Source organism: Pelobates fuscus, chromosome 4 (genome assembly GCF_036172605.1).
Source record: "Pelobates fuscus isolate aPelFus1 chromosome 4, aPelFus1.pri, whole genome shotgun sequence".
NCBI classification, from domain to species: Eukaryota; Metazoa; Chordata; class Amphibia; order Anura; family Pelobatidae; genus Pelobates; species Pelobates fuscus.
This window is the reverse complement of record NC_086320.1, coordinates 266,669,745-266,692,000: the sequence shown is the minus strand read 5'-3', so window position 1 is coordinate 266,692,000 and position 22,256 is coordinate 266,669,745. Positions and strand designations below refer to the sequence as shown.

Sequence of the window (22,256 nt, the reverse complement as noted above, 5' to 3'; positions counted from 1 at the left end):
ATGGAGTCTGCCTCTAGTCCTGGATAATTCGATTTCCTCTCCAATTATCTCCAGGGCAGAAGGGAGGAAGCCAGGATGCATTGTGGGGATGTTTTACTTTTACTGTTTGAGCCAGAAGGAACAAAAGATACTTTTAGTAACTTTTTAACCCCTGGTCGGATTCATTTTTTAATATGTTGTTCCCCTGAATGGATTGATTGTGGATATGTATTTTTATGTGAATGTGATGTATGGTTTTAAAGTTATGAAAGTTGTGTAAAAGTATATTTTGAACTGTACACATAATGGGATTAAGTGTCACACTAAGGGGAGGGGATGTGTGGGAGGTAACATCTATGTTATTGGTTATTTTATGCCTCCCCCTGGGTGTGGCCTGTATGTGTACTCATGTAATAAAAACCAGGCTGGGTGCCCAGCACCTCAGACCACTGCTTGACCTTCAACACGGAGCCTTGTCTCGTTCTTGGGGGGATTCACTGTATGCTGTTGGAGATTTGACTGCTAGGAGTGTAAGCTGATGTCTGCTTTTCCTATTCATCTGCTAGCAGCTATTTGTGAGGTTCCAGCTGGAGTGCTACCTTATTCATCTATATCCAGTTCGTGAGTTTTGGTGCTTTTACAGTAGCTGTGCCTTTTTGGGAAAAAGGGGATTATCGCCTAAACGGATTTTTCCCCTTTTATGCTGAAACGGTCCGTTACAGCTACCATCAGCTCCACCACACAGGCTCGCTGCCTAGGTGTTCTCTTTGACTCGGACCTCTCCTTCACGCCTCATGTTCCCCTCCACCCTCCGTCATTTCTCCTCCACCCCCTCCTATCCCCATCACTGCTCCTCCACCCCCTCCTAACCCGTCACTGCCCCCCTACCCCTGTCACTGCCTCCCCACAATGTCACAGCCCCCACACCCACCCTATCACAGCCCCCCCTTGTCTCCCAGTCCCCCCACCCTGTCACAGTCTCTCCAATCTGTCTAAGCCCTGACAACCTGTCACAGCTCCGCTTTCTGGCAATGGGATGACAGCCCCACCCACCCTGTCATTCCCCCCTCCCCCCCCCATACACATTCTGTCACAGCCCCATAAGCCCCTCCAATCCGGTCCTCAAAATGTGCCATACTCCCCCCCCCCCCCCCCTCAACCCTATCCCACTCATCCTCTATCAGTCTGCCCCACTCATCCCACCACTTAAGCCCCTCCAATCCGGTCCTCCAAATGTGCCACACTCCCCCCCACCCCCCCAACCCTGCCACACTCATCCTTTCACATTAACCTAATCATGCCACATCCCCTTTAATCTTGTCACACTCACCTCCCCTCATTCTGTTACACTGCCTCCTCCAAACAGGGCACATTCACCCCAACCCTGTGATACACCCCCTAAATGCCACACGCAGCCTGTCACATTAACCTCCTCCAATCCTGTCACACTTACTTCCCCATGTCCTGTCACACTCCCTCCTCCAATCATGTCACAATCGCCCCTCTGTCATTCTCACTCTCCCTCATTCTGTCACACTCTCTCCCCCCAACCTGGTCTCATTTCCCCCCTCACCCAGTCACACTCAGCCTGCCACAGTTACCCCTTTACTCACCTTGTCATAGTCACAAACTGAAGACATTCATGATACACACATGTACAAAGGTCACAGGTAGCCCCCATAAACACTACACACCACAAGCAGCTACCCCACACACACATGGTCCCAAACACATACTCATAAAGACATACATTCACACACAAGGATACTCTTGGTGAGGCACACACTTTCATGCACATACACAGGTAGACAATGCCAGATACTCAGAAATACACACACCAGCAGTAATGTATACACAACTGCAAGGCTATTTAGTCATAACCTGCAGTCGTGTATAAATGATTAGCATAATTGCTAATTAAATTTGTCTATTGCAAATTAATTTAGTTTGCAAATTATGCCATAACTACAGTCATAGAGCTCACAATGCAGCGGCACAGGGAGCCGCAACACTGCATGCTCTGAACAATGAATACAGACACTAGCTCTCTGTATCCAGCTCAGCAAGCATGTCCATCAATACTGCTACAGCACCTTATACACACAATGTAACCCCTATTTTCTTTCCACTTTGGGTGTTAGTGGGGGCCTCATGTTTGAGTTTCACGTAAGGCCTCACAAAGTCTAGAGCCGCCACTGCATTAAAGGCAATGTGCCCTGATACTAGAATAATACTATTTATAGAGTATGGGTCAAGGTTGTAAAAATATCAAGAACATTCTTATCTGACAGATATATAAGGGTATAAGCAAAATATTATTCACCCAGTTTCACTGTGCATAGCAGGAAAAGGCTACAAGCAACAACGTATTTAGATTCACTAAAAAGAGACTAAACTAAGCAGTAACTAGTCCACGTTTCAGTTTCTGCTTGTCTGAGTAAACGACTGCTCAAGGCAAATTACAAATACCATGGTACAAGTCTAAGTCAGCGGTGTAAAAGTTTCATAACATGGCACACACAGGTGAACGGCGCATGCAATCTCATAAGTAATAAGTACGGCATGCAAGATTTAGACTCTTGATGTGCCTAAATATCTGTCAGATGGCTGAGTTTGATATGTTTGTTCTAAAGAGAAGTACGAGAAATGTTGTATTTCACCTTTACAGTGATGTCTATATACATTCTATACACAGTGTGCAGGCTACAAAATCAGTGAATATAAAACTGGAACTCAACAATACTTCATCAAATAACCAAAGTATAAATGTATAATACAAAGAAACGGTTAGAACACAACACTTATTCTTTGTGCAATATTCTATACAATAATAAAATATATATATACACACACATACATACACACCGGTACAAACTGATTTAGTTTTAGTTGTTCCTTCCAAGGAACAAAACCTTCCTGCTGACTTAAAAATGATTCTTATTAGATTTAGGATTATCTAGATTATCTATTCACTAAAATTCTTTTGAGATTAGGGACACCTTTATGTACTATCCTAGGCCTATTTATTAAAATAGCATTTAAAATGGGATCCTCTCTAAGTATCGGCCAAAATGTATTTATGATGTTATGTACTTTTTAGTTATGTCCTCCTGAATATTGACACACAAATAGATGACTTTAAAAATACATGTCAATATTCAGGAGGACATAACCAAAGAGTATGTAACATCATAAATACATTTTGGCCGATAGTTAGAGAGGATCCCGTTTTAAATGATATTGTAATAATATCAGGAGGTCTTGAAAAAAGTATTTTACTGAAACGTTGTGTGAATTTGTACTTGCTCAATAAAGCAACAGATGAAATTTACCTTGAAAGACTCCTGAGTGCTCTCTACTGGTATCGTATATATATAATATATATATATTTATTTTATTATTGTATAGAATATTGCTCCACTTACTATTGCACATTGTTCTACATTGGTGAATTTGGGGAATGCACCTGAGTGTGTAGAAATTTCATATACACAATCTTAAGAGCACCATTTAGCACCCAGATTTTCCGTTTATTGTATACAACACTTATTCTTACTACTTTCTAGATGCAATTTATTTTTACCTATAAGCAAGCTATCATTGTTAAATAGAAGGTGCAGGATTTGCACATAATTTTAAGGCCATGCTGAGCAGAAGGGACTGTAGAGGATAAGGCTGCAATGGACACGGTTTATCTAAGTTGTGCCAAGCTTATACCTACAAGGTGGATGACTGACAGCTAAAACTGACAGATATAATGAAATACTACAGGATCCCTCTCCTCTACACACATCATTCCTAAATAGCAAGACCCTGTGCCTAGGTGCCTACACCCTATTCCTCACATTGTACTTTCATAGAATGATTTCTATTTACAATATAATGCTGTCAAAATGGAGATAAAAAATAAAGAGCAAGCAGTGTGAAATAAGCAAGTGACCAAATTAAAAACAAATACTCTATGAGAGAGAGAGAAGGGCAGAATATTGCAGTATGCAATGATACCTTTTTATTAGACGAACATAATATTAAAATAAACAAGCTTACAAGAGTTTTCCTCTCTTCCTCAGGTCTGAAGCAATAATAATCATCTCTAATGCTTGTCTTTTAAATAGTGTTAGTTGAATAAAAATTGTAGTCCAGGCATTCAAGGATGAATTCAGCAGGTTTATTAGAACAAAGTGCGATGTTTCGATTCCACAAGGGATCTTTCTCAAGTTGATCCTTGAGTGCCTGGACTACAATTTTATTAAAGACACGGAGGCTCCTATTATGCTTCTCTTTCTTTAATTCTCCCTCAGCAGCGAAGAGAGATATATGCAAAAGAGAGAAAAAACAATGTAACATTAGCATATTGACAGTGCTATCAATGGTATCCCCTTAGTATATAAGGTGTAGCACTCCATGCTTCTTCCTCTTTCTTCGCTGCTCCCTCAGACTCAGACCAGATAAGTACACTCTCCTCTTTCCAATAGTGTGCTCTGGTGGGATTATATTGTGTTTCATTATTTGTTCTGTTTATTTACTCTGATTATTGGGATATTCTTGATTATGTTACTCCCTTCCCACTGCATTTGATCATCTATCTATTTTTGTTGTGTATTACTTTGTGTGACCGATTTTTATACTTCCAGGTTTTCCCTTTGGGCATTTCTGTTTCCCTCCCCTCCCTCTGGTTGGGTGCTCCCATCCCCGGTCACACTCTGCCGGGTATCGTCGGCGGGGGTCGTCCAGCACCCCCCGCGGCGTTTCCCGACACAAATTTCTATACTCTTGGCGGACCTACTTCGTCCGCACGGGGTTTTCAGTTTCGCTGCTCGCGAGCGGCGCGGATGCGCGATGACTCGCGGCAGCCATTTTGTTGGTTTCCCATCGCCTATTAAGGCGGCGGCCATTTTAAAGTGCTAGTACATCGTGGGATTTTCTCTCACACGATCGGAGACTCAATATTTTCTCTCTCCAGGCGGGTACAGTTATATACTTTGGAGCTATCCTCCATCTCCCTGTACCTTTTTCTCATCCTGTACCTGGGTTAATCAATCCTTGTACTCTGTCTTTTCAATTTTTTTGTTTTCTTACTTGCACTCAGTTTATCTACCATGCAGTCTGGTGATCACTTCCCTGGCAAACTTAGTCCCTCAATGGCCACTACTAGCCCTGACGCCCAGGCTGACCCTGGGCTCATGGGCTCTGAAGAATTCCAAACCCTTCTGGACACCACCATATCCAACTCTATTTCTAAGGCCATATCATCAGCCATGGGTGCTTTGTCCTCTACCATCTCGAACTCCATTACACAGGCTCTCAGGCAAGTCCAACCTCACGCTACCCCTGCCTTGACCCATACCCCTCCTGAAGGGACACTACCAGGGCGCAAAGTGCTAGGCAAGCGCAAACACTCTCAAGACCCCCCCCCCCATGCAGGTTAACCCTGCTCTGATTGACACGCCTCAGGCTGTCCATGATGGCGCGCAACAACTGTGCAAAAGAGCCCAGGATATACTGTCTGACTCAGACGAGGAGGGGGATGAGGGGTCAGACGTCCCGTACCCTGATCCGTATGAGGACAAGCTCTTGGAGCGTGAGAGCCTCCAGGGAAAACAATTGCCTTCGGCACCGACACGTGCCTCGACACAATCAACGGCGCTCGGGGCAGACGCAACCTAAAGATATACCCTTATTTGACCCTGATAACTTGAGGCACCCACGCTCTGCTGAGTGGGAACCATCTAAACATATTGCCCAATACCTGGCCCTCAGGGTACGCAAGTCCCTCTCCCAAGAGGGCCATAATAAGTTGAGTGTGGAATGCTCTCAACCATAATACCAGATGCTGTGGCAAAACCCCCAGAAGTGGACCCTCAGATAGCCCAGTTTCTAGCCCAAACCGGCTGGAAACCTAAGAGGGGACTAGACTATTCCCTCCGCAACTGTCAGGACAAGTTCCTAGATACACTGGGTCCCGTCACTAAGCTGTACGAACTGCTGGAAGCAGCTCAGTCGGGTGAGGCACCATTGGATTTTGACGTGGCGTTTGGCTGGCTCCAACGCTTGGTCTGCATGATCGGCAACGCCAATACAGCCATGTCAACGGAACTCAGGAAAGCTATCCTGCTGAAGATTGAACCCAAACTGGCTAGCATGGCCTCCTCTGAACCTAAGGGCCTGTTATTCGGCGAATCCTTCGTCAAAGATCTGGGTTCCTATGTTAAAACCTTCACGGTTCTGGATAAAGCCCAATCGTCCATTAAAAGAGTCTTCCACCAAAAGGTTTTTGGTGGGGCCGGTAGAGGTAGGAGCCATCTACCCAGCCGCAATCCCAGAGGTTTCTCCAGACCGGGCAGAGGCTCCTTCAACACTCAGAGGCAAAACCAGGAACGTTCCTACACTCCATTCTTCCCCTCTCGAGGAAGACCTTGGAATGACCGCGGCGGCAGAGGAACAACCCCAGGAAAACACCCTTATGGTGAGTACAATTTTTCCCCATTTTTCCCATATAAATGTGGGGGGCAGATTGGCTTTGTTCTCTCAGACTTGGGCCACAATCACCTAGAATTGACGGGTCTTCCCTTTCAGAATTCCCTTCCACGTGTGCCACACATGCCAAAGTCTCACCGCGACCTCATCTCCACGGAGATCGAGGTCCTGCAAAACAAAAATGCTATAGAGGAAATCCCTCTAGATACCCCAGATTTTGTGAGCAACCTATTTTTAGTGCCGAAGAAAGGCGGGGGTGTCCGCCCGGTTATCAACCTAAGACCTCTCAATGCCTTCATTCAATATCGGCATTTCAAAATAGATGGGCATACACTGCCTCTGAGACCACCTCCTCCCGGGAGACTGGATGGTGAAACTCGATGTACAGGATGCGTATCTCACGATCCCGATAACACCGACTCACAGGAATCTACTACAATTCCAGTGGGGCACAAGGAAATGGCGTTTCTGCTGCCTTCCTTTCGGTCTATCCTCCGCTCCCTGGTGCTTCACGAAAGTGTTGAAACCAGTGGTTGCATTCCTCAGATTACACGGAATTCGTCTTATTATCTACCTAGACAATATCCTCATACTATCAGGGACACGATCCTTTCTGTTGTCGCACCTGTCGTGGACCCTTCATCTCCTATAGAACCTCGGTTTCCTGGTGAACTGGGAGAAATCGGTACTACAACCCTCTCAACAGATGGAATTCCTAGGATTCCGAGTCGACTCCGCCCAACAAATTATGTGCCTCCCGGCGGACAAGATGTCCAACATCAAAAAGGAAATAAGGAGGTTAATGAACCGCCCAGACATTTCTCTGAGACAACTGGCTCATGTAATCGGCTTATTAGCGGCCTCCATCCAGGCGATCTTCCCGGGACCACTTCACTATCGGGCGTTGCAACGTCTGAAAGCATCTTCCCTAAGGAACGGTCAGTCGTACGAGATCAACGTCACTTTGGACGAAGAATCCAAGGAGGAGCTGAACTGGTGGTTAACCCACATGGAAGCGTGGAACGGACGGGCGATCTTCGGTTCCACTCCAGATATAGTAATAGAGTCGGACGCAAGCTTACATGGCTGGGGCGCGCACTGCGGCTCCATATCCACAGGAGGCAGATGGTCAGTAAACGAATCGTTCCTACACATAAACTCCCTGGAACTACTGGCGGCCTCGTTTGCCATCCGCAACCTCTCATCCAGGGGCATTTCTTGCTCAATTCTCCTCAAGTTGGACAACATCTCGGCGGTCAGGTACATAAACCATCTAGGAGGTACCAAATCACGCATCTTGGCGGTTTTGGCTCGAGACTTCTGGCATTATTGTTTACGAAACAATGTATCGGTGACCGCGGAACACATACCAGGCCTAGACAATTACACCGCGGACTGGAACTCCCGATACCTGAGGGATTTAGGGGATTGGAGACTTCAACCGAAGGTATTCTCCAAGATCGCACAACTATGGGGACCCTTGAGTGTGGATCTCTTTGCGTCCAGACTGAACACACAACTTCCTCAATTTTTCAGCTGGCGACCAGACCCGGAAGCCTTGGCAACAGATGCCTTTCTTCAGGACTGGACCGGGGGACGAGCATATGCCTTCCCTCCGTTCAACCTGATTGCCCGGACTCTGGCGCACATTCAACGCTACAGGACCACATTGGTCTTGATAACACCATGCTGGAGATCTCAACCTTGGTTCCCTCACCTTCTGGAAATGGTGATCGATTTCCCACAGTTGCTGCCGAAACAAACCTCCCTGTTAACCAATCCGGATGGGGAGAATCACGACCTGATAGAACGGGGAATCCACCAGCTCATGGCATGGCTCCTGTCCGGGGACCCTGGGAAATCACAGAAGTTTCGAGAACAACTATCCAACTCTTGGCAAACGCCTGGGCACCAGGAACACGGCGCACATATGCCTAGGCATGGAGAGCTTGGTCCAATTGGTTCCTGGAGAAATCAGTGGATCCCGTATAAGCTTCTGTAAAAACGGTACTAGACTTCCTCACACAACTATTCGAATCGGGCAAAGCTTTCCGTACAGTCAACATCTACAGATCAGCCATCTCGGCAGGTCATGATACTGTGAACTGAATTCCTCTCGGACAGAACCCCTTGGTCTGTCGCCTACTCAAAGGTGTACGTTTCTCACGCCCACCAAAATCCAGATATGGATCCTTTTGGGATGTCAACATAGTGTTCAAATTCCTAGAGGAATGGCCTGACAACACGGCACTGTCACTTAAACAATTGTCGGCAAAATTACTTATGATATTATGTTTACTATCCTGTAAACGAGTGTCGGATGTAAGGGCTTTGGACTGGCAAGCCCGTATGTTCACTCCGGAAGGTGTGTCGTTTGATATTTCATGGAGAACGAAATCGACAACTAAGCAAATCTTCTACCCACGACTTCTAAATCAACCAAATCTGTGCCCGATACTGTGCTTAAAAGAATACGAATCCTGTACTTCTCCACTACGATCAGCAAACGACGGTCCTTTATTTATTTCACTGAAGAAACCGCACCTTCCAGTAACTACACCTACTCTCGCTCGTTAGGCCAAATGTTTATTAGCTTCGGCTGGGATAGACGTCACAGTCTTTTCAGCCCACTCAGTCAGAGGCGCTATGGCTTCTAAGGCATCGACAATAGGATGTCGATTGGAGGACATCCTGAAGGCCGCAGACCGGTCTACAGAATCCACATTCCGGAATTTCTATTTTAAACCAATCCAACATTTCTCGGAAAGAGTTATAGCTCAGCTTTGAAAGAGCATAATAGGAGCCTCCGTGTCTTTAATAAAATTCCTAGATTTTACTACTAACATGACGTAAAGTCATGATTTTATTAAAGACACGGAGGCGAGTATAATTCCCTCCCGCCCTCCCTAGATGGAGGGATTGGATTTCACACGGGTATCTACCACAGACTGGGTGTGTCTTTATGATCAGGTTACCATATTAGACTGTTTCCCGTACGTCACACAGGTAAGTGACTATAATTTGATGTAAGTAGACATAATCTCAATTATAAATATCATGTGTTATGACGGCATGACAACAATTTTGGCATACTAAGTTAAAGACCTATGTTGAGGTATATGATACAACCAGTTACCAACCAAATATTACCATACTTTCTCCTCTCATTTTAGCCTGAATAATTCTATCAAGGTGTTGAAGTTTCGAAGGTCGGTTCTACAGTCTACCCATAAAGAATGGACATTTGACTATTGCCCACTGTTCCTGTTCGGGTCAAGTTTATCGTTTTGGTTAATGATCTGGTCTTCGGATCGCTACAGAAAGAGGAAGAAGCATGGAGTGCTACACCTTATATACTAAGGGGGTGGATACCATTGATAGCACTGTCAATATGCTAATGTTATATTGTTTTTTCTCTCTTTTGCATATATCTCTCTTCACTGCTGAGGGAGAATTAAAGAAAGAGAAGCATAATACTCGCCTCCGTGTCTTTAATAAAATCATGACTTTACGTCATGTTAATAGTAAAATCTAGGAATTTTTGTTCAATCACAGGAGGGGAAGCCAACCCCAGGTCTGGTTGCACCAGGATTGTAATAAGTGTGCGTTATTCCGCTTTTTTTTTTTTTTTTCTCTCATTCAAAGTTTTTATTAAGGTCATTCAATAGTTACAGATGGGTGTAATCATACACATGTCAGAGTACAGTGACATGTAGTTCAGCATGGTATACAATTCAATATCAGTTTGAGAGCGTACGGTACATACATGGTAAATTTAATGTCTAACATTGTTTGCTAAGAGAAGTTTTTCCAGTTGGTAAGATATTTATGTAGTTATGTTACTTAGTGGGGGTAAGTTGTGGTTCGCAGCCCTTGGGTCCAGTAGGGTTTGCCTTTCGGTGAGGTCGCCCGAGGCCTAGTGTTCGGGGGTGAGGGAGGGGGGCCTGTGTTAGCAGGGGGGCGTTTGTCGGAAATATTGCTGCGTCCGGTAAGTAGGGGGAGAGATGGGGGGTTAGCGGTCTGTTAGTCAGCGTGAAGTGTGTAGCGGGGGGGCCGCCTCTGGGGTGTTGTCGCGTGTGTGTGTGTGTGTGTCGGGTGACGTAGTTGTGTCTCCTGGGGGTTAGTGGAGTCGTGGTGTTCTTTCTATGTCGGGGGGGGGAGGAGTGTGTGTAGATTGGTGTGCCGGTTGTCTTGTGCAACTACTTGTCTCGGCATTGTTTCCTCCCTGGCGGGCTGTGTGTGGTCAGAGCCAACCGGAGGAGGGCGGGGAAAAAGTAGTAAGGGAGAAGGGTAAGGAGGGATGGTTGGGTTCAGGGTAAGCAGGGAGAGGTGTGGTGGGTTAGGGGTGGGCTACGGGGGATCCGGGTCCAGGCCCCATCCCAGCTCTCCCCGCCCCGGTGCCTGCGGCCGGGGTGGAGGTGAGCCACCGGAGCCAGTGGTACCAGGTATCGTGATATCTCTGTATATGTCCCGCCGCCGAGAGGATGAGCTCCTCAATGCGTCTGATGTCCTCTCTGGTCATCCACTCCCTCATCGTCGGGGCCGTGGGTCTTTTCCAGTGTCTCTGAATGAGGCTTCAGGCCGCGTTAAGTAGGTGCGGTATCACTGATTTTTTTAATTTTTTCATGGGTGTTGGGGTCAGTTGGAGGAGGTAGGTTTCAGGTGTGAGTTGTAAGTTCGCGTCTGTTACGGTCTCCAGGGTTGTGTGGATTTCTTCCCATAAGGGTTTGATGAGTGGCTAGGTCCACCAGATATGGAAGAGTGTTCCCAGTTCCCTCCCGCATCTCCAGCATTCCGGGTTCGCAGGTGGCTTTCATAACCGATGTGGTGTGTTGTACCAGTGTGAGATCATTTTATATCCTGCTTCCTGGAATTTCGTGGCTATGGAGGCTTTATGTATAAGTGTAAACACTGTGGTCCATTGTTCCCCGGTGAGTTTGTGCCCTAGGTCTTTTTCCCAGTATCTAGTGAAGTATGGTAGAGGTGCATCGGTGGGGGGTGTGATGCCGAGTCCAGCACGGGTATGTTCTTCAGAAATCTTGTCAATTGGTGGTGTCTGAAGCGGAGTGGCCAGTTATGTGGGTTGTTCGGAACTAGGTCTACCAGAGGCGTGACCATGCCTTGTTTGTATATGTCCTTTATCCTACAAGGGTACGGCATTCCCAGTGCCGTGGTGTAGCGAGGATCCTCCGCCGGAGGAAATCTTGGGTTGTGAGATATGGGGTATGGGGCACAGAGGTGAGAGCTCTGGGGCTAGGTTTTTGTGCGGCGTGATGCGACTCCTGACATTCATTGTGGCGCGTAGGATTGGGTGTCGTTTTGGTAGTTCGCCGATCATGGCTTTTAGTAGCCATGGGAGGAGAGATAGGGGTATTTGCGAGAAGCTTGCTTCTATCGGGATCCAAAGTTTATCTTTTGGGTTGTGTGTCCATTCTATCAGGCGCTGGAGATGGACGGCCCGTCGATATTTAGCCAGGTCTGGTAGTCCCAGTCCCCCGTGCTGCTTGGGTTTTGTGAGGGTGGCGAAGTTCAGTCTTGCTCTTTTGCGGTACCAGACATAGTCTGCCATTATCTGTCTGGTTTGTGTGAAGAAGGTTTTGGGGATGTGTATTGGTAGGGTTTGTAGAAGATATAGGAGACATGGGAGTATGTTCATTTTAAGTACGCTGATCCTCCCTAGCCATGTGATGTGAGGGAGTTGCTGGGAGTTTAGGTCTTTTTTTATCTGGTCGAGGAGGGGCAGAAAATTAATTCGGAAAATGTCTGAGAGGTCTGCCGATAACCAAGTCCCAAGGTATTTGATTGCCTCAGTACACCAGTGGAGGGGGAAATCTTTTTGCAGTGTGGTTACCAACGTTTGGGAGCATCCCACGTTAAGGATTTCCGATTTCGTGAAGTTTACTTTTAGGTTTGACAGTGTGCCGTTGATGTCGAATTGATGCATTAGCTCTCTAAATGAAGATGCTGGGTTGGTAATAGTAAACAGGAGATCGTCCGCATATGCAGATACTTTGCGGTCTCCCCAGCCGCCTCTGATCCCAGAGATGCCGGGTTGGGTTCGAATGGCGTTAAGGAATGACTCCAGGCTGAAGAGCAGGGGCGACAGTGGGCACCCCTGTCTTGTACCCTTTCTAATCTCAAATGGGTCAGAGAGAATTCCGTTTACTTGTACTCGGGCAGCTGGGTTGGTGTATAGGGCCGATATCCATGCCATCATGTGTGGTCCCATCCCAAGGTGTTCAAGTGTGGTCATCAGGAAGGACCAGTCCACCCTGTCAAACGCCTTTTCTGTGTCTGTTGAAACCAGCAGGGTGGGTGATGACTCCTTCCTTGCCGCGTGGATCAGATTGAGTGCCTTGATGGTATTGTCTCTGGCTTCTCGTCCCTCCACGTATCCCACCTGGTCAGGGTGGATGAGGTCCGGTAGTAAGGGTTGGATGTGTAGGGCCAGGATCTTGGCAAATAGCTTGAGATCTGCATTTAGCAGGGATATCGGTTGGTAGCTGGTGCAGGAGGACGGGTCCTTTCCTTCTTTCGGTATTGCCACGACATGGGCTAGGAGCATGTTGCGGTCCAGGGAGCTTCCATTTTGGATGGAGTTATAGTGAGGGCTTCTGCAAACATCTTATAGTATTTCGCCGTGTACCCATCTGGTCCTGGGCTCTTCCCTTGTTTAGCCAGTTTTATGGCCAAGCGTATTTCTTAGCTGGTGATGTCTTCCTCCAGTGTGGTTATGGCTTGAGGTGTAAGCTTGGAAGTCAAGTTCTGCGTGATATATGCTTTCTGGCGTGCTGTGAAGGTCTCCACTGCAGTATTCGCGCATGAGTTGTTTGGAGGTATGCAGTACAGGGAGGAGTAGTATTGTTGGAAACCCTCGGCTATGGCCTTTGGCGTGAGTAGGGGTTCCCCCGTCGTGGAGATCTTTTGTACGTGGCTCTTGTGCCTCCGTGCCCTAGTGAGTAATTTGCCGCTTTTGTTTCCAAATCCGTAGAATGTTTTTTTTGTGAGTTGGAACTGGAATTGAATCTTTAATTGGAGGCATGAGTTGAGTTTCGCTCTGGCCTCCAGGAGTTGTTTGTGGGTGGCGTCGTGAAGGGTGTGTTTGTGCTTTTCTTCCAGTTGGGCTATCTGGGTGGCAAGGTGTGTGATTTTTTGTGCGCGTGATTTTTTCAGGCGTGTGCCATGTTTAATACGGATCCCTCTAACGACACATTTATGTGCTTCCCAGATGGTGGGCTGTGTGGAGTCAGGTGGCTTATTGGTGAGGAAGAAGTGCTCTAGGGCGTTGCGTATTTCTCTCTGAATTAGTGGGTCCTCTAGGAGGGATTCATTTAGTTTCCACGTCCATTGTGATCTGAAGGGCTTGGGATTTTCGATGGTAAGGATCACCGGTGCGTGGTCCGACCAGGTCATGGGCACTATGCGGGCCGCTATCAGCGTGTCTAGATCCCTGTGTTGGGTGAAGAAGTAATCTAATCTCGAGTAGGATCTGTGTGGTGCCGAATAATAGGTATAGTCCCTGTCTGCATGGTGGAGGATGCGCCAGGAGTCCGCGAGTTGGTGAGTCGAGAGGAGAGTCCTCATTCCCCTGAGGGCATGTTCCGGTATCGTGGATGTACCTTTTGATGTGTCCATTCTGGGGTCTAGGGGGGCACTGAAGTCCCCTCCGAGTATAACAGTTCCTTCTCCGAATGTTTCCAGGGTTCTAAGGGCGGCGGCCAGAAACGGTCTCTGGCCCTTATTTGGGAGGTACAGATTTGCGAGTGATTCTGGAGTCGCCTATTACCCTTTGAGGAAGATGTATCTGCCCTTTGCGTCCTTTTCCTCCACTTCCAAGTGGAACTGAATATCAGCTGAGAATAGTATGGCCACACCCTTGGATTAAGTCGAGGAATTGTGTGCAAAGCAGCCAGTGGGGTAATATTTGTTGGAGAACTTTGGGGCCTGGGGTGCATGGAAGTGGGTTTCCTGGAAGAAGGCGATCGACACCTCCAGCGCTTTGATCTCTCGTAGCGCTCTGGTCCATTTGTGCGGGGAGTTGAGGCCCCTCGCGTTGATCGTGTAGAGGTTGAGGCTGGTTTTGTCGTATCTGCCCGCGCCAGGGGCGCGGAGAGCGGGAGGGGGCGAGCCCATATCATCAAGTCCCACCCGGGCCGAAGCGGGTGGTGGGGTAGGGTGGCCAAGGGCGGGGGGAGGTACAGGCAGGTGGAGGTATCTAGGTTATAGGAAAGAGGGAAGGGGAAGGAGGTCTGCGGGGGCTCTTTTTTGTTTTAAATCTTGTTAGTCAAATAAAAGAAGGTATCATACCATACTAGGTGTTCTTTATGAAAAATATATATAATAAAACACATACAAATAACAAACATACCTAAAACTTGTCATTTTTAAAAAATTATAAAGATATACTTAAATTAGTATGAATATTTATTACATTTTTATTATATTCTTTACTTTTGTAGTGAAGTGATACAAAAAATAGGTAATGTTGGTTTAGAGATTTCAGAAATAACATGTCAATAAGCATTACCATAGGATCAGAGAGGAATATAGACAATGTTGGGTGAAGTTACCAGCTTTGAGGACTTTGAGACATGCATATCTATCACAGAACCATTTTGTTTTTATTAATTATAAACAAAAAATAATAGTGATCAACCACAGAGCAAAAAACAGAACGTCCCCACCCTCTTAGGAAGTCTCTCTACTTGGCAGGTATCTAAATAATTATGTCAATATTTTAATATATAAACTATAAAAAGGTATCCATTGTGACCAAACCTAGCCTAAATATGTTGCATCTTACCCCTTATGTGAACATTACATAAGAGCTAAACCTGAACAGAAAACATACATTTGCCTTGAAAACAACTTGTAAAAATAATAAGTAAAATCTGAGTCAGCTGAGGTTGGCTTTGTTGGCTTGTCACTCACAAACACCCTAACTCCAAACGATGATAAGCCCCCTCCTCCCCATTATAAAACCCACACTCAAGATTAAGGCAAGACAAAGCAAATTGCTTAAGTTATGCGAGTCAGGAGTCACGTTACAATAAGGATGCACCTGGTCTCTCAATAACACTTCCCATTAAGTGACTGCTTATTATAAAGGGAAGAGAAATATGTGGCAGCATGTATTTCTTATCTATATTAAAGGGACACTATAGTCATCTGAACAAGTTCAGCTTAATGAGGTTGTTCAGGTGAGAACTATAGCTCCCTGCAGCCTCTCTCATGTAAACACTGTATTTTCTGAGAAAATACAGTGTTTACATTGAAAGCTAGGAACACCTCCAGTTGTAGTCACTCAGAGTGAACCAGAGGGACTTCTGAGTTGATGGAGGCATAATATGCCTCCATCCACTGATGGAGGCATAATATGCCTCCATCCACTCAGATCTGCTGTCAGCAGAGCACAGGGCAGCACTGTGCACAGCATGCTGTGATTCAGTATCTCCTCCCTCTGCATGCAGACACTGAACTTTCCTCATAGAGATTAATTGATTCAATTCATCTCTATGAGGAGATGCTGATTGGCCAGGGCTGTGTTTCAATCATGCTGGCTCTGCCCCTGAGCTGCCTCCTTGTCAGTCTCAGACAATCCTATGGGGAAGCACTGTGATTGGATCAGGCTACCACATGTCAGCAGACTGCTTGTTTTTCTGAGTTTAACAGCATGCAGATTTACAGCTTCAGGCTTGAATACAGTAAGATTTTTTACTATATTTATGGAGGCATCCCCAGGGGGGGCTAGATGGTGGTGTTAACACTATAGGGTCAGGAATACATGTTTGTGTTCCTGACCCTATAGTGATCCTTTAAGTATATCATAACATTGCCACAGGGTCTTAAATAAGTCTTTAAACCAGGACCAAAGGCAAAATGGGTTGGTAACAAATTAACAAAAAAAATAAAAAAAATAAAAATTATAGAAAAAAACAAAAGAACAAATTATAAAAAAAAAAACAAGTGAGATCCATAATATTGTAAAGTGCCAAGGAATCTATTGACGCTATCTAAATGTTAATAATAACAACAACAACAACAACAACAGAGGTCGGTTCAGCCACTCCGTGGCTCATGGGTTCCCATCCAGCAATATGGTGAATACTCTTTGGCTATGAATAGGCTTATGATGCCAGATGAGCAAATAAGTCTCTGTGTAGAAGGCGGCAGTACCATCAATTAAATTAAAAAGACAGTAGTTGGAACTGTAAGCACCTGATATTTTACTCAACCATCTTGACACTGTGAATCTGGATAAAATGTCTTGGACCGCAAGCTGACCTGACACTCAGTTTCTAGGGTATAGTCGAAAAACTAAATGTTGCAAACTTATAATCATGTTTGAACATGTTAAATATATTCAATACAAGTTGCCAAAAAACAGGAATTCAGTAAGGGGGATTACATCAGTATAAATCTGGACTGTCATCCTTACCTCCATGACCGGCACATTTTCCTTCAACTCATATGTATGTGCAGCAACCAAACCAATGACTTTCACAACCTTGGCTCGTCTGTGAAGATAATTAAACCATTTTTATTACAGGTTATTTTTCATATAGTTAATAATTATTATTTGACTGACTAGAATTGCATGATTAACTATTTATTATAAAGCTTCCATAAATTCTAGGATATTTTGTGACTACTGTTGGTGCATGTGCTTATAAATTGCTGGCTACCCCATGATATAGGGTCTAGAAACGTTTGATATCGATATCTATTTTACATAGAGAGCGCACAAGAGCTATTTAGACAGATAGACAGACAGCTCTATGAAGATGATTGTACACTAAAATGTGAAACTCATTCACAACAAATAATGTGCTGGGACAGAAAACTGTACATAGAGGATGAGTGACTGTCCTGGTACGTCATGGTATGACTATCACAGCATGAAAATATGCATGCCACAACTTTATCTAGTCTGCTTCTGTATAGCTTCTTGTGTCTGAATCTCTATGTTTTCTCTATTTTTTCCTGATGGTTCTTGTTTCCATATAATGCATAAAGAAAAAGTAGAGACTACTTTTTCCTCATGTATGGCAAAACTTTACAATGGACAGGGTTTATGTAAATTTATTGTTTCAGTGTCCAATCCTCACAATCCTCTATAATATCAATCCCACAGAAGGGCAAACAGAACACATCATGGGCACAGGAGAAAAAAAATGGCTGTACCCAGATATTAAGATCCAGCAGAAGGAAGAAAAGATTATGAATAGAAATTAAAACAATTGGAAAGGAAAATTATTAAGATAAAGGGGGGCACACGCAAAAAACTAAATAAAAAAATAAAACCTGACCGGTTCATTTTGAGCACTGTTGAGGTCCCAAGTCTGTTTGTCACTCACAGTTTTGAGTGATGCAAAGGCACAATGTTAAGTATAGTAACCATAACCACTACAGCGTAATGTAGTGTATATACATTAAGATGTACGCATTGCACATATACAATGTGGTTTCAGAGAAAAGGCAGTGTTAACATTGCTGTCTAGTATCAACTCTAGTGACTGTCCCTCAGATGGCCACTAGAGGGACTTCCTAGTTTAGGTCTTGCAATCCTTGCAGGACTCATGTACAGTGTCTCCACACTTTGCATGGAAAAGCTGAACACTCACTACAGAGATGCACAGATTCATGGCATCTCTAATAGGAAACACTGATTGGTGAAATGTGGCTCTGTGATAACATTCTATAGGCTGAAATCTTCAAGACTGATATTAGCAATGGAGGTGGGGCCAGCCATGGCAAGGCCAGAATGGCAATTGAGAAAAGGTAAATAAAACTAAATTTTTACTCTATTCTGGATGGGGTGGAGATGGGGGGGGGGGGGGGGCAGCTTAGTAGGCAGTTAAACACTATAGTGTTCTGAATACATGTTCCTATTACGAACGCTATAGTGTTTCTTTAACTATTCGGGTGTAGAAACACCCGAATAACTGTAACTGCATACAGTTACAGTTACAATAACTGTATGCTATGACACAATAGATAGAGATATTTCTTGTCTATTACTGTTTGGACTAATGATGGTGGTTAGGTAGGATATTCCACCACTAAAAATAAAGGGGTTTAATGCCTTGCTTAAGTATAAATTGAGAGCAGATTGTGGTGAAATACTGGTTAAAAAGTAACTTGTTTTGTAAAATTTTAAAATAGTTCCCTAGTATAGGCATAGCATACTAAGGCGATAATGCACAATTGTACTCATTTATATAAAGATCAAAAATTAGAAAAAAAGAAAAGAAAAGCACAATACTAGGTGATAGAAAAAATGATAATACTAATAATAAAACAAATAGTAGTAGATGTAGTATGGAATAAACTGGTTTCTGCAGGAAGGGACACTACATACATGAGATTAAGTTGTAAGGACAAACAAGCCATTTAAAAAGTATCTGATTTTCAATATGTGGATAACAATGTTGCCAATACACCACTAGATGTCACTCAATAACCATATACATTTCTGAGAGAAATTGCTACTGCATAGCCAAAGTTCTGCAAAAAAATAAAGTTTCAAATCTAGATGCAGAGTGATTCCTAATGATTTTGTGTGCATCCAGAAATCCAATAAGGATATAAATCTGGTGCATGTACCAGTTGGTCCCGGTTATAGTCTGAAAATTAGCCAAATAACTAGTCCCTACTCCTGATGATCCCGGCAACGGCCACCTGGTGAACCGCGCGTCGGGTGCTCACTGGTTCTTAGACTTCATTCTAACATTTGACAGCTTCTTACACGGTTAACCTCCCAGATATGTTTTTATCCCATATGTTAGAGATCCAACACCACAATATCTCTGATATAAAGTCAGGAGAAGTAGTCAACTAAAAGTTCTTGATAAGTGCACTATCTGATAAGACTGTGTTTCTGTTGTCTATGCACTTGTTATTGAATAGCCTCTTTTCAAAACATTTTGGTCAACTTATGTATTTAAATAATGTTGTGGTTTTACCACTGTTTGCCTGTTATCTGATACTTACTTGTAACATATTTTGTCTTAATATTCATTGTGTTTTGGCAGTCTAGAATAAAGAGTATAGTAATATTTGAAATACTTGTGTATCATAAGGTTAGTGTTTGTAATAATGAGTTATATGTCTCACAGAATTACATTTTACCAATTTTTTAATGATTTTCTTGCGGTTTTAAAAACGCCACTATATCATCTTCTACTTATTACAATACTAAATTACTGTAATATTACTGTATCATTCTGTTTCCTGTAGCAACCAGTTAGTATTTCAAACCCAGACAGAAAGACATTCTGTTTTAAGTTTTCCAGTCTTTGAATTTTAAGAAATATGGAAATTTAATACAAGTGATCTCAATCTAGAATCTATTCCTGTTCCACCCCTCAACTCGTTATTCTCTGTGCCACAGCTCTACCAAAATTTTACATGAGCTACCTCTATTGACCTTAACACACGGGTTGCATTTTCAAAGAAGCCAATATCTTCTTAAATATCGTTTTTTGAGGCCAAAAATACTTAATGTGTTAACCATGAACAATGTTTTAATTTTTTTCCTAATCCTTCTCCAATTCCTTCTGTTCTACAACATTTTTTTTAGAACCTTCTGCAGCAGTCTGTGAATGGGTGAAGGTTTTCCTTGTGTTAACTTTAGATTTGTCTTACAAATGAGTGATATAGTGAGATTAATTTCTTGACCTGGTTATCATGTTCTATTTCTCCTGCTCTTTTATTTGGATTATCTTTCGGGTTTGTATAATTATAAGCATCTTCACTGAAGTGGTCATGGTGTCTGGAAACTGTGCAGCACTTAGCTGTGAAAAGCTGCACATACCAAGTTTCACTCCTTTATTCCACCTCTGGCAACACCATGGGACTTCATAAGCCAGCCGGGAGCTAGTGTCAGTTTTGTGCAAGTTTCAATGCACAGACGCTTGCTCATAGGCTAATAGTCGTCAGCTGACACTCCCAGCCAATGAAGGAGAAGCAGGACTGACGCATTGGTTCTGCAGCTCTGCAGAAATTGGGTGTCACAGACCTGCCTATGGACGAAACCTGTCAGCCAGAACAAACAAGAGGGCAAGCTATAGTAAAACAGTTTGCCCCGTTACCAGGAATTGCACACCTTCAGCTGCAATTCCACATTGTGGGTCTAACACCCCATAATGCCTCATGCACATGTAAACACCTACAGACGAATGCAGAATGAGCACATGCACACTGCACTGTTGGGTTAAACTACCGTATATACTCGAGTATAAGCCGAGGCCCCTAATTTTACCCCAAAAAACTGGGAAAACGTATTGACTTGAGTATAAGACTAGGGTGGGAAATGCAGCAGCTACTGGTAAATTTCTAAATAAAATTAGATCCTTAAAAAATTTATTAATTGAATATTTATTTCTCGGGGCCGCGCGGAGCGTTGCCACGGTAACCCGTGGCAACGCTCTGACCCCGCGGCTCTCGCGAGACTTGCAGAGGGAGCTGACCTGGGAGCTGCACGGACTGGAGGTGAGAAAAGGGAGCTGACCGGAGCTGCAGGAAAGGTAAGTAACAGCTTCCTGCCAGCCCCCAGTCCTTGTCTGTATTATGGCAATGTAAGTTGCCATAATACAGACAATTGACTCGAGTATAAGATGAGTTGGGGTTTTTCAGCACAACAAATGTGCTGAAAAACTCGTCTTATACTCGAGTATATACGGTAATTTATATATCCAACGTGTACATGGAACTCACCATCCTGCTAAAAGCGCCAGGCATCACAAGAATTCTGTCTAAAATGGCTCTCAAATTATTCATTGGCTTTTAACTGGATATGGAGAGCTTCTGACTAAAGAGGAGTTAAAAAGAACAGCTACCTTATCGCTGTAAGCCAGGGGATGCACTGAAAATAAAAAAATAAGAATATAAAGTTATCAGTGTCTACTTACATATCCCAGTTTGGGGCACTTCGTAGCTGCTGGATGAGAGAAGAAAACTAGAACACAAAAAGAATAGACAATTTTGAGAATTAAGCCAGAGAATGTGCAATAAAAAATTACAGAAGGCAGGGATATGACAAATCCACTGCATTAAGAATAGTCATGACTATAATTTATTAAATTGGGTAACTGAACAAAGGTGATTTCATAAATCAAGGAAGATGTCCAAAATGGAACTTCTGTCCCAAAATACATCTTTTTTAGGTTTAAAATTAATCATAACAAAAAAAAGCACTTTCTAAAATGTTGCCAAATCCTAATCTCTCAGAATTTGCCTTCCATTAACCACACAATTAACCTCTTTAGCTAATGAAGAGCCATCCCGCTTTTTGTTGCTGCTAAATCAAAAGTGGAGAGGACAAATCTCCATTAAAAATCTTTGCCTCGCTACACTAATTTTAAGCCTAGCACGGTCTTTTCACCTTGTCATATATAAATCTATAGTACCATGACACTGTTTACTGATGATTACAGTGTCACTCAGTATCGGTTAATTTCTACAATGTCTTGTTTTTCTTACTTGCTGACGATTAATATTACTAGCCTGTTCTTATCATCCAAAAATGTGCAGTTTCTTTGATTGCCACGCTAATATTTCCTATTGTATGTTTTTATTATGCTTATCGCTAATATGTCGGATCACGTTTCTTGTTACCACTTGCACAACATAAATAAAGATTAATTAAAAATAAAATTAAAAAAAATTGCCTAGAGTCATGCTTTATATGCTTCTTTCTCATTAATTTTACATCAGAAGGCAATGTGCTATGCTGCAGTAACAAATGTAGAAATAGGGCCACCCCACTAAACATGACATTTTATTACCAATCAATGGTA

At 43.8% G+C, this 22,256-nt stretch overlaps 1 protein-coding gene across 1 annotated transcript in view; it reads right to left on the bottom strand.

Moving 5' to 3' along the window:
• The window catches only part of ULK4 (unc-51 like kinase 4), a 953,247-nt gene that overhangs the window by 890,475 nt on the left and 40,516 nt on the right, over positions 1–22,256 (bottom strand). Inside the window, exons 15-16 of the mRNA XM_063452087.1 lie at positions 21,369–21,415; positions 16,895–16,973 (exon numbers count right to left, since the gene is read on the bottom strand). Coding sequence (XP_063308157.1) covers positions 16,895–16,973; positions 21,369–21,415 — 126 coding nt within the window. The remainder of the gene's footprint in view (positions 1–16,894; positions 16,974–21,368; positions 21,416–22,256) is intronic.